Here is a 16,922-nt window from a genome sequence, read left to right on the forward strand (position 1 = left end):
TTCAAGCAATTCACCTGCCTCAGCCTCCCGAGTAGCTGGGATTACAGGTGCCCGCCAGTACGCCCAGCTAATTTTTGTATTTTTCGTAGAGATGGGGTTTTACAATGTTAGCTAGGCTGGTCTCAAACTCCTGACCTCAGGTGATCCACCCGCCTCGGCCTCCCAAAGTGCTGGGATCACAGGCGTGAGCCACTGTGCCTGGTCAGGCCAGTGATTCTGAATACATATTGTAGTCGCTTGGCAGCTTTTAAAATCTAAAAACATAGCAATGTGAAGACCAGACCCTTGTACAATTAAATCAGAATTTCTGTGGAGAAGGGTATGGGGCAGTATTAGTATTTTTAAAAAAGTTTCCACAGGTGATTTTTATAACGTTTCAGAGTTAAGAACCTCTGATATATGCAGAGACTGATGATAAAAACAGTTTACTAAGGGACATAAATCTAACTGTAGATTTTTTTCAATTGCCTTAATTTAACACTTATGTTTAGTGTTTTTAACAGAGGGTTTTTTGTTTTTATTGTTGTAGACAGATATAAGCCAGTCAGTAGTTGGGCTTCATCTTGCATATTCCTAGGAGAAAATATGTTTATGAAGTGATGGCAAATGTGGCTGCTGCATTGGTCAGGAATGATAACCACAGAGGAATTTAAACCCAGCCTTGAGCAGTAGGTAGAATTTACAATTGCAGAACTGGGGTATGGTCGGGGCTCTGCATTCTAAATGGAGGAACAGCATAAGTACAAGTGAGGAAGAGGTAGAAGACAATTTCAGAGAAGAGCGCTACAGAGTCTAACATGGGGGCCCAATAGCAAATGAAGGGGCGGCCAAAGCCAGCCGTCTCGGAAGGGATGTGAGACCAGTCCACGGACACAGCCTTTCCACACTTCTGTATCCTGTAGCAGCTGAAAATGATCATGCCCAGGCCCCTTTCATCATCTGTCATCAGGAAGGCCTGACTACAGATGACGTTTATTGAGTGAGCACTAACTACATGCCAGGAATGTTCCCTAAGCATTTCACGTGAGTTAACTAATTTAATCTTCACAACAAGCTCACGAGATAGGTTCTATTATTATCCCTGTTTTATAGATGAGGAAAGTGAAGCACAGTAGGTTGACATTTTTTGTGACCTCTCTCTATTCAATATCCTGTTTTCTCTTTATCATGACTCAGAGTTCCCAAGATCTATTTGCCGAACAGCGAATTGTTGTTAAAACAGGAATTTACCTGTAGGGGTAGGGTGCAGGTAGATACTTGGAAAGAATATCAGATAGGGATCAGAGAGCTAAGGATTTTGAACATCTTTTTTTTTTTTTTTTTTTTTTTCTGTGGATATGAAGAATTTGCTGAGATTTTAAAGCAGGGGGTGGCATACTGAGCTGTTTAGTAAAGCCAGTCTGGGAGGATGGGGCACAGTGGGCTGACAGTGGGGGAAAATGAGGTACCTGTGATACCAGCTGACCAGTTAGGAAGTTAATGGCAGTGACTAGGAGGGAAGCGGTGAAAAGCTGGGTGAGGTGGCGATCGTGGTAATGGAGAGAGCACAGATACAAGAGTTATTATGAAGATCCCAGTGACTAGAGTGGGCTTGAGTGACTGCTGAGTCCCGAGGAGATCAGGAAGGCAATCCTGATGAGAGAAGGTGGTAAATTTAACTTTAGCTTTTTTGAGTTTGTGGAATAGTGAGTCATTCCAGCCTGGGATGTGTCATTGTATTGGGTATCCTGACTTTGGTTTTTAAACTTTATTTGATATACATCCCTCTTTTTGACATGGATGGCAATATTGATGTCTGTATTTTAATTTCACATTAATCCTTTACCTGGTAAAAATATGTCTATTAATTAATTAATATTGTTTTATTATGATAATATATAATTAATATTGTTATTTGCTGTAGGTTATCAGACCAGGATGAAGAGGGAAAGATCAAGCAGGAGTGTATCATATCTGACCCCTCCTTTTCCATGGTGACAGTCCAAAGGGAAGATAGTGGGATAACCTGGGAAACCAATTCAAGTAGATCTTCTACTCCTTGGGCTTCAGAAGAAAGTCAGACTTCTGGTGTGTGTAGTCGGGAAGGGTCAACTGTGAATTCTCCTCCTGGAAATGTTTCCTTTATTGTGGATGAAGTGAAAAAGGTTCGGAAAAGGACTCCTAAGTCAAAGCATGGTTCACCATCATTACGACGGAAAGGCAACAAAAAAAGAAAGTCTTTTGAATCCCAAGGTATTCCAACAAACAAAAAAGGCAGTCCTTTAACTTCAGCAAGCCAAGTACTAACCACGGAGAAAGAGAAGTCATATACTGGCATTTATGATAAAGCAAGAAAAAAGAAGACCACTTCAAATACACCTCCGATTACTGGGGCAATATACAAAGAACACAAGCCATTAGTGTTAAGACCAGTCTACATAGGAACAGTACAATATAAAATTAAGATGTTTAATTTGGTTAAAGAAGAATTAATTCCTCTACAATTTTATGGAACATTGCCAAAGGGTTATGTAATTAAAGAAATACATTATAGGAAAGGGAAAGATGCATCCATTAGTCTAGAGCCAGATTTGGACAATAGTGGTTCTAATACAGTGTCCAAAACAAGCAAATTAGTAGCCCAAAGCATAGAGGATAAAGTAAAAGAGGTTGTTCCACCCTGGAGAGGTGCACTCTCCAAAGGATCAGAGTCCCTAACCTTAATGTTCACTCACGAAGATCAAAAGAAAATTTATGCTGATTCTCCCCTAAATGCCACGTCTGCATTGGAGCACACAGTTCCCTCTTATTCAAGTAGTGACAGAGCAGAACAAGGAATACAGCTCAGGTATTCACAGTCAGTGCCACAACAGCCAGAAGATGAAGCAAAACCACATGAAGTGGAACCTCCATCTGCGACACCTGACACACCTGCAACTATGTTCCTGAGAACAACAAAGGAAGAATGTGAGCTTTCTTCACCAGGAACTGCAGCTTCAGAGAATGACTCTTCAGTCTCACCATCATTTGCTAATGAGGTAAAGAAGGAAGATGTGTATTCTGCTCACCATTCCATTTCTCTGGAGGCAGCGTCACCAGGTCTGGCAGCATCTACCCAGGATGGTTTGAACCCAGACCAAGAACAGCCGGACCTGACTTCAATAGAAAGGGCAGAACCAGTCTCTGCAAAACTGACCCCTACCCATCCCAGTGTCAAAGGAGAGGAGGAAAACATGCTTGAGGCATCCATTTCTCTTTCTGAACCTCTAATGTTAGAAGAACCAGAGAAAGAAGAAATAGAAACTTCCCTACCCATAGCTATTACCCCTGAACCTGAAGATTCTAATTTAGTAGAAGAAGGGATCATAGAACTTGATTACCCAGAAGGCCCATTAGTTTCCGAGAAGCCCTTCCCACCACATGTGTCCCCTGAATTGGAGCACAAAGAAGAAGAGCTTATTCTACCATTATTGACAACATCAACTCCTGAACATGTTGCTTTGTCTGAGGAAGAAAGAGAGGAAATTGCATCTGTTTCTACTGATTCTGCTTTCGTATCAGAGTATTCAGTACCACAGGATTTGAACCATGAACTACAGGAGCAAGAAGGTGAGCCAGTTTCCCCATCCAATGTAGAAGCTATAGCTGAACATGCAGTTTTGTCAGAAGAAGAGAATGAGGAATTTGAGGCTTATTCACCAGCTGCAGCCCCTGCATCTGAGCTCTCTCTCTCACCATCCACAACTGAGAAGACTTCGGAGAGCCAGTCTCCACTGTTTTCAACAGTTACACCAGAACACATGGTCCTATCAGGAGACGAGGCCTCAGAAAGTGGGTGTTACACACCAGACTCCACATCTGCTTCTGAATATTCAGTTCCATCAGAGGCAACAAAAGAGTCACTGAAGAAAACAACTGACCGTAAGTCCCCGTTAATATCAAAAGGTGTTTCTGAGCACATGATTCCATCAGAAGGGAAGGAAGACACTGGATCGTTTACTCCAGCTGTGGCCCCTGCTTCTGAGCCCTCTCTCTCACCATCCACAACCGAGAAGACTTCTGAATGCCAGTCCTCACTGCCTTCTACTGCCACATCAGAACACGTGGTCCCATCAGAAGGAGAGGACCTAGGAAGTGAACGTTTCACACCGGATTCAAAGTTGATCTCCAAATATGCAGCCCCACTAAATACAACACAGGAATCTCAAAAGAAAATAATTGGTGAGGCATCCCAATTCAAACCAAAAGGTATTTCTGAGCACACAGTTCTGTCAGTAGAAGGCAAGGAGGACATTGGACCATCTTCCCCAGATTTGGTTGTTGCATCTGAACACTCTTTCCCACCACACACAACCGAGATGACTTCTGAATGCCAGGCCCCACCACTTTCAGCCACCCCATCTGAATATGTGGTTCTATCAGACGAAGAGGCAGTCGAGTTGGAGCGGTACACACCCTCTTCTACATCTGCTTCTGAATTTTCAGTACCACCATATGCAACACCGGAGGCACAGGAGGAAGAAATTGTCCACAGATCTCTAAATCTAAAAGGTGCATCCTCACCCATGAATTTATCGGAAGAAGATCAAGAAGACATTGGACCTTTTTCTCCAGATTCTGCATTTGTGTCAGAATTCTCATTTCCACCGTATGCAACCCAGGAAGCAGAGAAAAGAGAATTTGAGTGCGATTCTCCAATATGTTTAACATCACCATCTGAGCAGACTATTTTGTCAGATGAAGACACAGAAGAAGTGGAACTATTCTCTCCAGACTCTGCATCACAAGTTTCAATCCCTCCATTTAGAATCTCAGAAACAGAGAAAAATGAACTTGAGCCTGATTCACTATTAACTGCAGTGTCTGCTTCAGGTTATTCCTGCTTTTCAGAAGCAGATGAGGAAGACATTGGATCTACAGCTGCTACACCTGTATCTGAGCAGTTCAGTTCATCACAGAAGCAAAAAGCTGAAACTTTCCCTTTGATGTCTCCACTTGAAGACTTAAGTCTGCCGCCTTCAACAGATAAATCAGAGAAAGCAGAAATTAAGCCAGAGATTCCAACAACCTCAACATCTGTATCTGAATATCTCATTTTGGCACAGAAGCAGAAAACTCAAGCATATTTAGAGCCTGAGTCTGAAGACTTGATCCCTCCACATTTAACGAGTGAAGTGGAGAAGGGAGAAAGGGAGGCAAGTTCATCAGTAGCTGCAATACCTGCTTCTTTACCTGCACAATCATCTATAGTAAAGGAAGAAACCAAACCTGCATCTCCACATTCAGTTTTACCTGATTCAGTCCCTGCAATCAAGAAAGAACAGGAACCCACAGCAGCACTCACTCTAAAAGCTGCAGATGAACAGATGGCTTTGTCAAAAGTCAGAAAGGAAGAAATTGTGCCTGATTCTCAAGAAGCTACAGCACATGTATCACAGGATCAAAAAATGGAGCCTCAGCCTCCAAATGTTCCAGGGTCTGAAATGAAATATTCAGTTTTGCCTGATGTGGTAGATGAGCCAAAGAAGGGTGTCAAGCCCAAGTTAGTTCTAAATGTGACTTCTGAACTAGAACAGAGAAAGTTGTCCAAGAATGAGCCTGAAGTAATAAAACCATATTCACCTCTAAAGGAAACATCTTTATCTGGACCTGAGGTTTTATCAGCAGTGCAAATGGAGATGAAACATGATTCCAAAATAACAACTACACCTACAGTGCTTCATTCAGCTTCCTCAGGAGTGGAAAAGCAAGTTGAACATGGTCCACCTGCACTAGCATTTTCAGCTTTGTCAGAAGAAATTAAAAAAGAAATTGAACCCAGTTCCTCAACAACTACAGCATCTGTAACTAAGCTTGATTCAAACTTAACCAAAGTAGTAAAAGAAGAAATCTCAACAGATTCATCTCTTGTCACTCCTGTAGATCGTCCAGTCTTAACAAAAGTAGGAAAGGGTGAATCAGGAAGTGGTTTACCACCACTGGTAACATCTGCAGATGAACATTCAGTTCTTGCAGAAGAAGACAAGGTGGCAATTAAAGGTGCTTCTCCCATTGAAACTTCATCAAAACGTTTAGCTTGGTCAGAAGCAGAGAAGGAAATTAAATTTGATTCACCTCCAAGTGTCTCCTCTATAGCAGAGCATTCTGTTTTGCCAGAATTAGAAGCCAAAGAAGCTAAAGCTGGGTTGCCAGTAATCAAAACGTCATCTTTTCAGCATTCAGACGAATCTGAGGAAGCAAGGGTAGAAGACAAACAAGGTTTTTCATTTTCTACAGTCTGTGACTCTGAACGTTTGGTTTCATCACAGAAGAAGAGCTTGGTGTCTACCTCAGAGGTGTTAGGGCCTGAACATGAGCTTTCACTCAGCCTATGGGGTGAGATAAAGAAGGAAGAAACTGAACTTCCTTCATCACAAAATGTGTCACCTGCATCCAAACATATAATTCCAAAAGGCAAAGATGAGGAAATAGCAAGTTCATCTCCTGAGTTGGAAAATTTAGCATCAGGTTTAGCCCCAACATTACTGCTCCTCAGTGATTATAAGAACAAACAGGCAGTGGAAGTATCTTCTACAGCTCCGGGAGACTTCCCATCAGAAAAACAAGACGTTGCTTTGGCAGAGCTGTCTTTGGAACCTGAGAAGAAAGACAAGCCACACCAACTGTCGGAATTACCAAACGCTGGGTCAGAATTTTCTAGTGATTTAGGTAGACAAAGTGGATCCATAGGTACAAAACAAGCAAAGTCTCCCATAACTGAAACAGAGGATTCTGTTTTAGAAAAAGGCCCAGCTGAGCTTAGGAGCAGAGAAGGAAAAGAAGAAAATAGAGAGCTTTATGCATCTTCTACAATGCCTGCAATTTCAGAGCTTTCATCATTGCTTAGGGAGGAATCTCAGAATGAAGGAATTAAACCTTTCTCTCCCAAGATCGTCAGCCTAGAGTCAAAAGAACCACCTGCCTCTGTAGCTGAAGGAGGCAACCCAGAAGAATTTCAGCCATTTACTTTTTCTTTAAAAGGATTATCAGAGGAGGTTAGCCATCCAGCCGACTTTAAAAAGGGAGGAAATCAAGAAATAGGCCCGTTACCACTAACTGGAAATTTGAAGGGAGATGTTTTAGATAAGCTAAGTGAAGAAACAGGCCACCCAGATTCATCCCAGGTACTCCAGAGTATAACAGAACCATCAAAGATTGCTCCTTCTGACCTCCTTGTGGAACAAAAAAAGACAGAAAAAGCACTTCATTCAGATCAAACTGTTAAATTACCTGATGTAAGCACCTCTTTTGAAGATAAACAAGATCTGGGTATTAAGCAGTTTTCATTTATGAGAGAGAATTTGCCTTTGGAACAATCAAAATCATTTATGACAACCAAGCCTGCGGATGTCAAAGAAACAAAAATGGAAGAATTCTTTATTTCTCCAAAGGGTGAAAACTGGATGTTGGGAAAGCCAGAAAATGTGGCTAGTCAACACGAAGAGAGAATAGCAGGATCTGTGCAGCTGGATTCCTCTGGCAGCAATGAGCTGAGACCAGGGCAGCTCAAGGCTGCTGTGTCCAGTAAGGACCATACATATGAAGTGAGAAAGCAGGTCCTGCTGCATTCTGCTGAAGAATCTCATTTGTCATCACAAGAAGCAGTATCTGCTCTTGATACTTCCAGTGGTAATGTAGAGACCTTATCAAGTAAAAGCTACTCTTCTGAAGAAGTAAAGCTGGCTGAAGAACCAAAGTCTTTAGTCCTAGCTGGAAATGTAGAGAGAAACATAGCAGAGGGGAAGGAGATTCATGCTTTGATGGAGAGTGAAAGTTTGCTATCGGAGAAAGCAAACACAGAGTTTTCCTGGCCTTCCAAAGAAGATAGCCAGGAAAAAATTAAACTACCTCCTGAAAGATTCTTCCAGAAACCAGTGTCTGGCCTATCAGTGGAACAGGTGAAGTCAGAAACAATCTCCTCTTCTGTCAAAACAGCCCATTTCCCGGCAGAAGGTGTGGAACCTGCATTGGGCAATGAGAAAGAAGCACACAGGAGCACACCTCCTTTTCCCGAAGAGAAGCCATTGGAAGAGTCAAAAATGGTTCAGTCAAAGGTTATTGATGATGCTGATGAGGGAAAGAAACCAGCACCTGAAGTAAAAATACCCACACAAAGAAAACCCATCTCCTCAATCCATGCAAAAGAGCCTCAATCCCCAGAGTCACCTGAGGTGACACAAAAGCCACCTACACAGCCAAAGGTGGCTAAGCCAGACCTTCCTGAGGAAAAGAGAAAGAGAGGAATTTCATCTTTCAAATCGTGGATGTCCAGCTTGTTTTTTGGATCAAGCACTCCAGATAACAAAGTTGCTGAACAAGAAGACTTAGAAACACAGCCAAGTCCATCTGTAGAAAAAGCAGTGACTGTGATAGAGCCTAAAGGTACAATTCCCACCAATTTTAATGCAGCTGAGAAACCAGCTGATCATTCATTATCAGAGGTAAAACTTAAAACTGCTGACGAACCCAGAGGTACTTTAGTAAAATCTGGTGAAGGTCAAAATGTTAAAGAAAAATCCATTATTTTATCAAATGTAGAAGATTTGCAACAGCCGAAATCCATTTCTGAGGTGTCTAGGGAAGATTATGGGAAAAAAGAAATCTCAGGTGATTCAGAGGAAATGAACATAAACTCAGTAGTTACTTCTGCTGATGATGAGAATCTTGAAATTCAACCTTCTTCACTAATCGGTGAGAAATTGGTTATGGAAGAAGCCAAAACTATTGTTCCTCTTCATGTTACTGATAGTAAAAGAGTCCAGAAGCCAGCAATCGCTCCTCCATCTAAATGGAATATTTCTATTTTTAAGGGAGAGCCAAGAAGTGATCAAAAACAAAAATCACTCCTTTCATTTGATGTAGTAGATAAGGTGCCACAACAGCCAAAATCAGCTTCCTCCAACTTTGCAAGTAAAAATATCACAAAGGAATCAGAGAAACCAGAGTCAATTATTTTGCCAGTAGAAGAATCAAAAGGCAGTTTAATTGATCTCAGTGAAGACAGGCTCAAGAAAGAAATGCAAAATCCTACTTCCTTGAAAATTTCTGAAGAGGAAACAAAACTCAGGTCTGTTAGTCCAACTGAGAAGAAAGATAATTTGGAAAATAGATCATACACCTTGGCAGAAAAGAAGGTGCTGGCAGAAAAACAAAACTCTGTGGCCCCATTAGAGCTTAGAGATAGTAATGAAATAGGGAAAACACATATTACGCATGGATCTAGATCTACTGAACTGGAAGAATCAAAAGCTGATGCTATGCCACAGCACTTCTATCAAAATGAAGACTACAATGAAAGACCCCAAATCATTGTTGGTTCTGAAAAGGAGAAAGGTGAAGAAAAAGAAAATCAGGTGTATGTGCTTTCAGAAGGAAAGAAGCAGCAGGAACATCAGCCTTATTCTGTGAATGTAGCCGAGTCTATGATTAAAGAATCAGATATCTCTTTAGGTCATTGTTTGGGTGAAACTCAATCATTTTCATTAGTTAAAGCTATGTCAGTTACTGAAAAATCAGAAGCCATGCTCTCAGAGGCTCACCCAGAAATCAGAGAAGCAAAGGCAGTAGGAACCCAACCACATCCTTTAGAAGAAAGTAAAGTTTTGGTGGAGAAAACCAAGACTTTCCTGCCGGTGGCTCTTTCTTGTCGTGATGAAATAGAGAACCACTCTTTATCTCAGGAAGGAAATCTAGTATTAGAAAAGTCAAGCAGAGATATGCCAGATCACAGTGAAGAAAAAGAACAGTTCAGAGAGTCAGAGCTATCGAAAGGTGGTTCAGTAGATATCACAAAAGAAAGTATGAAAGAAGGATTTCCATCTAAAGAATCTGAAAGGATTTTAGCTCGTCCTTTTGATGAAACTAAGAGCTCAGCAACACCGCCATATTTGCTGTCATCTGTAAAACCACAAACTCTTGCTTCAGGAGCTTCTCCAGAAATTAATGCAGTGAAGGAACAAGAAATGCCACAATCAGAATTGACTCCAGAAAGGCATACAGTTCATACTATTCAGACATCTAAAGATGACACATCCGATGTGCCTAAACAATCTGTTCTTGTTTCAAAGCACCACTTGGAGGCTGTGGAAGATACCCGTGTAAAGGAACCACTATCTTCAGCAAAAAGCAACTATGCTCAATTTATATCTAATACATCAGCAAGCAATGCTGATAAAATGGTTTCTAATAAAGAAATGCCCAAGGAACCTGAAGACACATATGCAAAAGATGAAGACTTTACAGTGACTAGTAAGCCAGCTGGACTTGCAGAAGATCAGAAGACTGCCTTTAGTATCATTTCTGAAGGCTGTGAGATATTGAATATTCATGCTCCTGCCTTTATTTCTTCAATCGATCAGGAAGAAAGTGAACAAATGCAAGATAAGTTAGAATATTTGGAAGAGAAAGCCTCATTTAAAACCATGCCACTCCCTGATGATAGTGAAACAGTTGCTTGTCATAAAACATTAAAGAGCAGGTTAGAAGATGAAAAAGTTACACCACTGAAAGAAAATAAACAAAAGGAAACTCATAAGACAAAAGAAGAGATGTCCACAGATTCAGAAACTGGTGATTTATCGTTTACTCAGCCCACAATTCCCAGTGAAGAGGATTATTTTGAAAAATATACTTTGATTGATTATAACATCTCCCCAGACCCTGAAAAACAGAAAGCTCCACAGAAATTAAATGTTGAAGAGAAACTCTCAAAGGAAATTACAGAAGAATCTATCTCTTTCCCAGTAAGTTCAGTGGAAAGTGCACTAGAACATGAATATGACTTGGTGAAATTAGATGAAAGTTTTTATGGACCAGAAAAGGGCCAAGACATATTATCTCATCCAGAGACCCAAAGCCAAAACTCAGCTGACAGGAATGTTTCAAAGGACACAAAGAGAGATGTGGACTCAAAGTCACCGGGGATGCCTTTATTTGAAGCAGAGGAAGGAGTTCTATCACGAACCCAGATATTTCCTACCACTATTAAAGTCATTAATCCAGAACTTCTAGAGGAGCCACCTGCACTTGCATTTTTATATAAGGATCTGTATGAAGAAGCAGTTGGAGAGAAAAAGAAGGAAGAGGAGACAGCTTCTGAAGGTGACAGTGTGAATTCTGAGGCATCATTTCCCAGCAGAAATTCTGACACTGATGATGGAACAGGAATATATTTTGAGAAGTACATACTCAAAGATGACATTCTCCATGACACATCTCTAACTCAAAAGGACCAGGGCCAAGGTCTGGAAGAAAAACGAGTTGGTAAGGATGATTCATACCAACCGATAGCTGCAGAAGGGGAAATTTGGGGAAAGTTTGGAACTATTTGCAGGGAGAAGAGTCTGGAAGAACAGAAAGGTGTTTCTGGGGAAGGAGAATCAGTAGACCATGTGGAGACCACTGGTAACGTAGTGATGCAGAAGAAAGCTCCCATCACAGAGGACGTCAGAGTGGCTACCCAGAAAATAAGTTATGCGGTTCCATTTGAAGACACCCATCATGTTCTGGAGCGTGCAGATGAAGCAGGCAGTCAGGGTAATGAAGTCGGAAATGCAAGTCCAGAGGTCAATCTGAATGTCCCAGTACAAGTGTCCTTCCCGGAGGAAGAATTTGCATCTGGTGCAACTCATGTTCAAGAAACACCACTAGAAGAACCTAAAATCCTGGTCCCACCTGAGCCAAGTGAAGAGAGGCTCCGTAATAGCCCTGTTCAGGATGAGTATGAATTTGCAGAATCCCTGCGTAATGAAATGGTTCCTCAAGACATTTTATCAGAAGAACTGTCTTCAGAATCCACACCTGAAGATGTCTTATCACAAGGAAAGGAATCCTTTGAGCACATCAGTGAAAATGAATTTGTGAGTGAGGCAGAACAAAGTACATCTGCTGAACAAAAAGAGTTGGGCAGCGAGAGGAAAGAAGAAAACCAATTATCATCTGAGTTAGTAACTGAAAAGGCACAAAAAGAGCTGAAAAAGTCCCAGATTGACACATACTGTTACACCTGCAAATGTCCAATTTCTGCCACTGACAAGGTGTTTGGCACCCACAAAGACCATGAAGTTTCAACGCTTGACACAGCTATAAGTGCTGTAAAGGTAAATAGATGTTGAACACACAAAATTAATAATATATATATATATATATATATATACACACATTTAATTTGCTTTTACATTTTCTCAGTTTTAAAGATGATTAATATTTGATCATTGATCTTTAAGCAGAATGGTCTGAAAGCAAACTAAGAATATTTCTCCAAGAATTTAGTTAAGGTAGGCTTGACAGACATTCATTGAGTACAGCCCACCCTCCTTATCCTTGAGTTCTGCATGCTTAGAATCAACCAACCGCAGATCAGACATATCCAGGAAAAACACACACACATACACACACACACACACACACACACACACAAAACAGTAAGAGGGGGCTGGGTGTGGTGGCTCACACCTATAATCTCAGCACTTTGAGAGACCGAGGTGGGAGGATTTCTTGAGCCCAGAAGTTTGAGACCAGCCTGGGCAACATGGGGAGACCTTGTCTCTACTAAAAATACAAAAATTAGCTGGGCATGGTGGCGCACACCTGTAGTTTAAGTTACTTGGGGGGCTGAGGTGGGAGGATCAGTTGAGCCTGGGAGGTCAAGGCTACAGTTTGCTGAGATCCCACCACTGCACTCCACTCTAGGTGACAGAGTGAGACCCTGTCTCAAAAATAAAACAAAATAATAAATAAATAAAAGCAGCAATAAAAATAATACAAATGAAAACAATATAGTACAACTATTTACATAGCATTTATACTGTATCAGGCATTATAAGTAATCTAGAGATGATTTAAAGTATAGGAGAGGATGTACGCCAGTTATATGAAAGTACTATACCATTTTATATCAGAGCCTCGAGCCTCTTCGTATTTTGGTATCTGCTGACATCCTGAAACCAGTCCTCTGCAGATATTGAAGACAACTGTATACACTGTGTGCCACACATTTTTCTAGGCCTAGGGGCCAGCAAGAGAGACAACACAGGGTCACTGCCCTTGAGGAGCTTGGTATTTTATGGCAATAGCCCTTAACATTACCAAAAATGCCAAATAATTTGAAATTTAAAAAATTACCTTTGAGCAAAAAATTGCAAAAAGCACAGTTTCCTTCCTATTATCTACAATATCATCCTTTAAAGAGTCACATTTACAATGCATTGAGACATTTCATTGCAAGTTATATATAAATAATACATTAAGACAGTTTAAAATTTTTCTTTGTATTCCCTTTTAATTGATAAAATTCATGTTAGAAGCAGAAATTTTTTTGCATTCTTTCTGGCTATGTCTGTAGGACCCCAGTGTTCCAGATAAGTTAGTCCCAACACGTATCTTCCTGTAAGTGACTATAAATACTCCACTTCCCTGAGATACTATTGGAATGTAGTCTTTGAGACTCTCCTCTACTTTTCCATAGCCCTCCTACTGGTCTCACCATTCTTACCTCTTTAATCCATTCTCCATAGGGCAGCTGGAATTATCTTAAAATTACTAAATAACAATAACAATTGAGGATTTACTCTGTGCCATGCACTATTTTTTGTTTTTGTTTTTGTTTTTTAGAGACAGGCTCTCGCTGTGTCACCCAGGCTGGAGTGCAGTGCTGTAATCACAGCTCACTGCAGCCTTGACCTCCCAGGCTCAAGTGATCCCTCCACCTCAACCTCCCAAGCCCCAAGTAGCTGGGAATATAGTCATGCACTGCCACACTGGGTTAATTTAAAAATTGTTTTTATGCAGACAGGGTCTCCCTATGCTGCCCAGGCTGGTCTAGAACTCCTGGGCTCAAGCGATCCTCCCTCCTTGGCCTCCCAAAGTGCTGGGATTACAGGTGTGAGTCACAATGCCCAGTCTTAAGTTCTTTATATACAGGATATCTTTTAGTCTTTCTAACAGCCCTGTCACTGTCATTAGTTTGCAGATAATAAAATCGTCTCAGAGAGTTTAAATGATTTACCCAAAGTCATGGAAGGCAAAACTGGGGCTGGTACCCAGATCTTTCTGATGCCAGAGCTCATGTTCTTGACTATATATGCATACTGCTTGGCTCAGTACCTTGCTAATGGTAGTGATTTTCAATATGACCATTCAATTAGGTCCTTGTTAAATAATTATCAGACTCATTTTGATGCAATAGGATAACATATTAGAATCTTGGCATTTTTTAACTCCCAAATTAATCCTTCTCAACTTCTCTGATATTGCTTCTAGTTCTCCAGGGTATAATTTTGTTGAAACTTTACTTGTTAAAGTTTGGAGTTAGGGAGTAGGGCACTTCTTTTGTGAAATCTCAGACATCAGATGCATGAGCTACAGTGGAAGTGGGCCCCATTCTGTGGTGACACTTTGTTTTAACTCACAGCTACTGAGCACTGCCAGCAGAAAGAAAACTGAATTTTTTTGGTCTTCTTAATATGTTTTGTTTATCTCTATGAGTTTTAGATATTAAAAAATAATCATCTAAGTATTATCAATTTAAAACAAATTTTATAAGTAGAGAGATATGATGTCTCCTGCCTTAAAATCATTTTTAAAGTTTCTTTTAATTCTTGATCTTCTCTAAACAGTATGAAAAGGAGAAGGTGGGAACCCAGTTGACTAAAGCCAAGCAGCTAGCTTCAGTTCATTAAGTCAGCCATGAAGATTAGTAAGAGTTGGTTGGTTGGCAATTCCTCCTCCTACTCCTCCTTTCTCCTCCTCCTCCCTCCTCCTCCCTCCTCCTTCCTCTTTCTCCTCCTCCTCCTTTTCTTTTTCTTCTTCCTCTTCTTCTTCTTCCTCCTCCTCCTCCTCCTCCCCCTCCCCTTCTTCCTCCTCCTCTTCCTTTCCCTCCTCCTCCTCCTCTTCTTCTTCCTCCTTTTTTCTTCTTTGACAGGGTCTCACTCTGTTGCCCAGTCTAGAGTGCAGTGGCATGATCATCATAGCTCACTGAAGCCTCCTGGGCTCAAGCAATCCTTTCACCTCAGCCTCCTGAGTAGCTGGGACTAGAGACACATGCCATCACACCCAGCTACTTTTTAAATTTTTAGTGGAGACAAGATGTCACTATGTTGCCCAGTCTGGTCTCGAAGTGCTGGCTACCAGTGATCTTCCCACCTAGGCCTCCCAAAGTGCTGGGATTCCAGGCAGTAGCCACTGCAGCTGGCCAGTTGGCAACTTTTTAAAAATAAAAATCAATTTAAAAAATTGTAGCTTGAGAATTTTCTAGCATCTTAAGGGCAGGCATTTGTGCCTGTTCTAGGAGCCAATGGCTGCAGTTACAGATCACCCAAGTCCTTGTGTCTCCTCCCCAGTCCATCCCCATCACGTGCTTATCTTTTGTCTGTTCTTCATTTACTCACTCCCTTCCTGCATTCTCAGTGTTTATTTATCTCCCATTGTGTGTCAGGAACTGTGCTAATCATTGAGAGTGAAAAAAAAAAGGAAGATGGACTTGTAGATTGCCAAAATCAATACAATATTGTGAAAGCCCAATGTTCTGAGAAACTAATCTTTTGGGAGTGAAATGGTGGGGTAGGAAGGGGAATGTTAGCAAAGGTGTCTCTAAAAGGTGACACTTGAGTGAGCTCTAAATGAGATAGAGCTCTTCTAGCAGTCAAGGGCAGGGACAACATTCTAGAGCCAAGGAATACCATATGAAGGCACACAGATGAGAAAGAGTGCAAGGACAAAGTCAGCTTGTGTGATTGGAGCCTGGGGGCTGTAGAGAAAAGGTAAGGGCCATAGAGGGAAGTAGAGACCAGATCCTGAAGAGGCCTCCATCAATGTTGTATCTCCATCAGTCTGTGGTAGTGAATCAGACAGCTGAAGCTCTGCTATTTTTTCTGCTTTGTTATTTTTTAAGTTTAGCAAGATTGGCTGTTGCTAGGTTTATAATTACGGCTAAAGTGGGTACCATGCTCCCCTATCACCCCATACGTTTTCTAGTTGGCTATTACTGCTTGAGTATTTTAACCCTTTGAGGGTCATTAGAACTTTTAGGTCCCTTTAGTAGACAGTTTCTCTCAGTTGGTATGCTAAATTTCGGGCCTTGTGGCACTCTGATCACCTTCTCAGGCCATTGGTGTAAATGTGAAGAAATTACTCAGGTATATTGGACCAGTTTAGCAAAAAGACTCCTCTCTCAGAACATAAAAAAACCAAGGCCTTACTAGAGAGAATGCATTCAAATCCATAGTTCACTAAAACAGGTATGTTTTGAGCTCATCAATTTATCAAGAAAGTCAATTTTTCACTTAAGAAGATATACTGTCTTGGTGTAGTTGTTTTGAGGTTTTCACTCAAAACCTCCTAATTGTTTATCATACAGAATTATCTATAGTCAGATGAGGCAGTAAAGAAAATTTAAGGATTGATCTGTTAGTGGATATAGTATAGTAAATCTCTACCAAACATACTAAATTGATAAGGAATTTGGAGCTCACTGGTTGAAGTTCTCTTCCTAAATGTCATATACTAAGGATATCTTAATTCTTTTCTTCAGGTTCAATTAGCAGAATTTCTAGAAAATTTACAAGAAAAGTCCTTGAGGATTGAAGCCTTTGTTAGTGAGATAGAATCCTTTTTTAATACCATTGAGGTAAGTTAACACACCCATTTTACCTTAACCTGGCTTGTTCACAGCATCAGAAGTAAATGATTCTGAGGTGAAGGGATCTGACTTGGGGATTTTATGCGCATGTGTTGTTTGCCATTGTTGGTTCGGTTCCATTCAAAGCCAGAATGGTTAAAGTCTTCTCTCTGTGCACAATGAGTGAGACTCCTTTCTGCCTATGGATAAAAGATTTGCCCTTAACCACAGACATGCATTTATTAGACACTTACTATAACAGGGCAAATGCTTTACATGCTTTACCTGA

General features: G+C 40.9%; 1 protein-coding gene across 2 annotated transcripts in view; it reads left to right on the plus strand.

Moving 5' to 3' along the window:
- Positions 1–16,922, plus strand: part of CMYA5 (cardiomyopathy associated 5) — a 102,992-nt gene that overhangs the window by 37,282 nt on the left and 48,788 nt on the right. For both annotated transcript variants that reach the window (XR_008649367.2, XM_055233253.2), the window contains exons 2-3: positions 1,904–12,116; positions 16,547–16,642. Coding sequence is in view for 1 of the 2 variants with exons in the window: in XM_055233253.2 (XP_055089228.1) it covers positions 1,904–12,116; positions 16,547–16,642 (10,309 nt within the window). In the remaining variant the exon portion in view is untranslated. The remainder of the gene's footprint in view (positions 1–1,903; positions 12,117–16,546; positions 16,643–16,922) is intronic.

The sequence above is a fragment of the Symphalangus syndactylus genome, chromosome 11, assembly GCF_028878055.3.
Source record: "Symphalangus syndactylus isolate Jambi chromosome 11, NHGRI_mSymSyn1-v2.1_pri, whole genome shotgun sequence".
Taxonomy (NCBI): Eukaryota; Metazoa; Chordata; class Mammalia; order Primates; family Hylobatidae; genus Symphalangus; species Symphalangus syndactylus.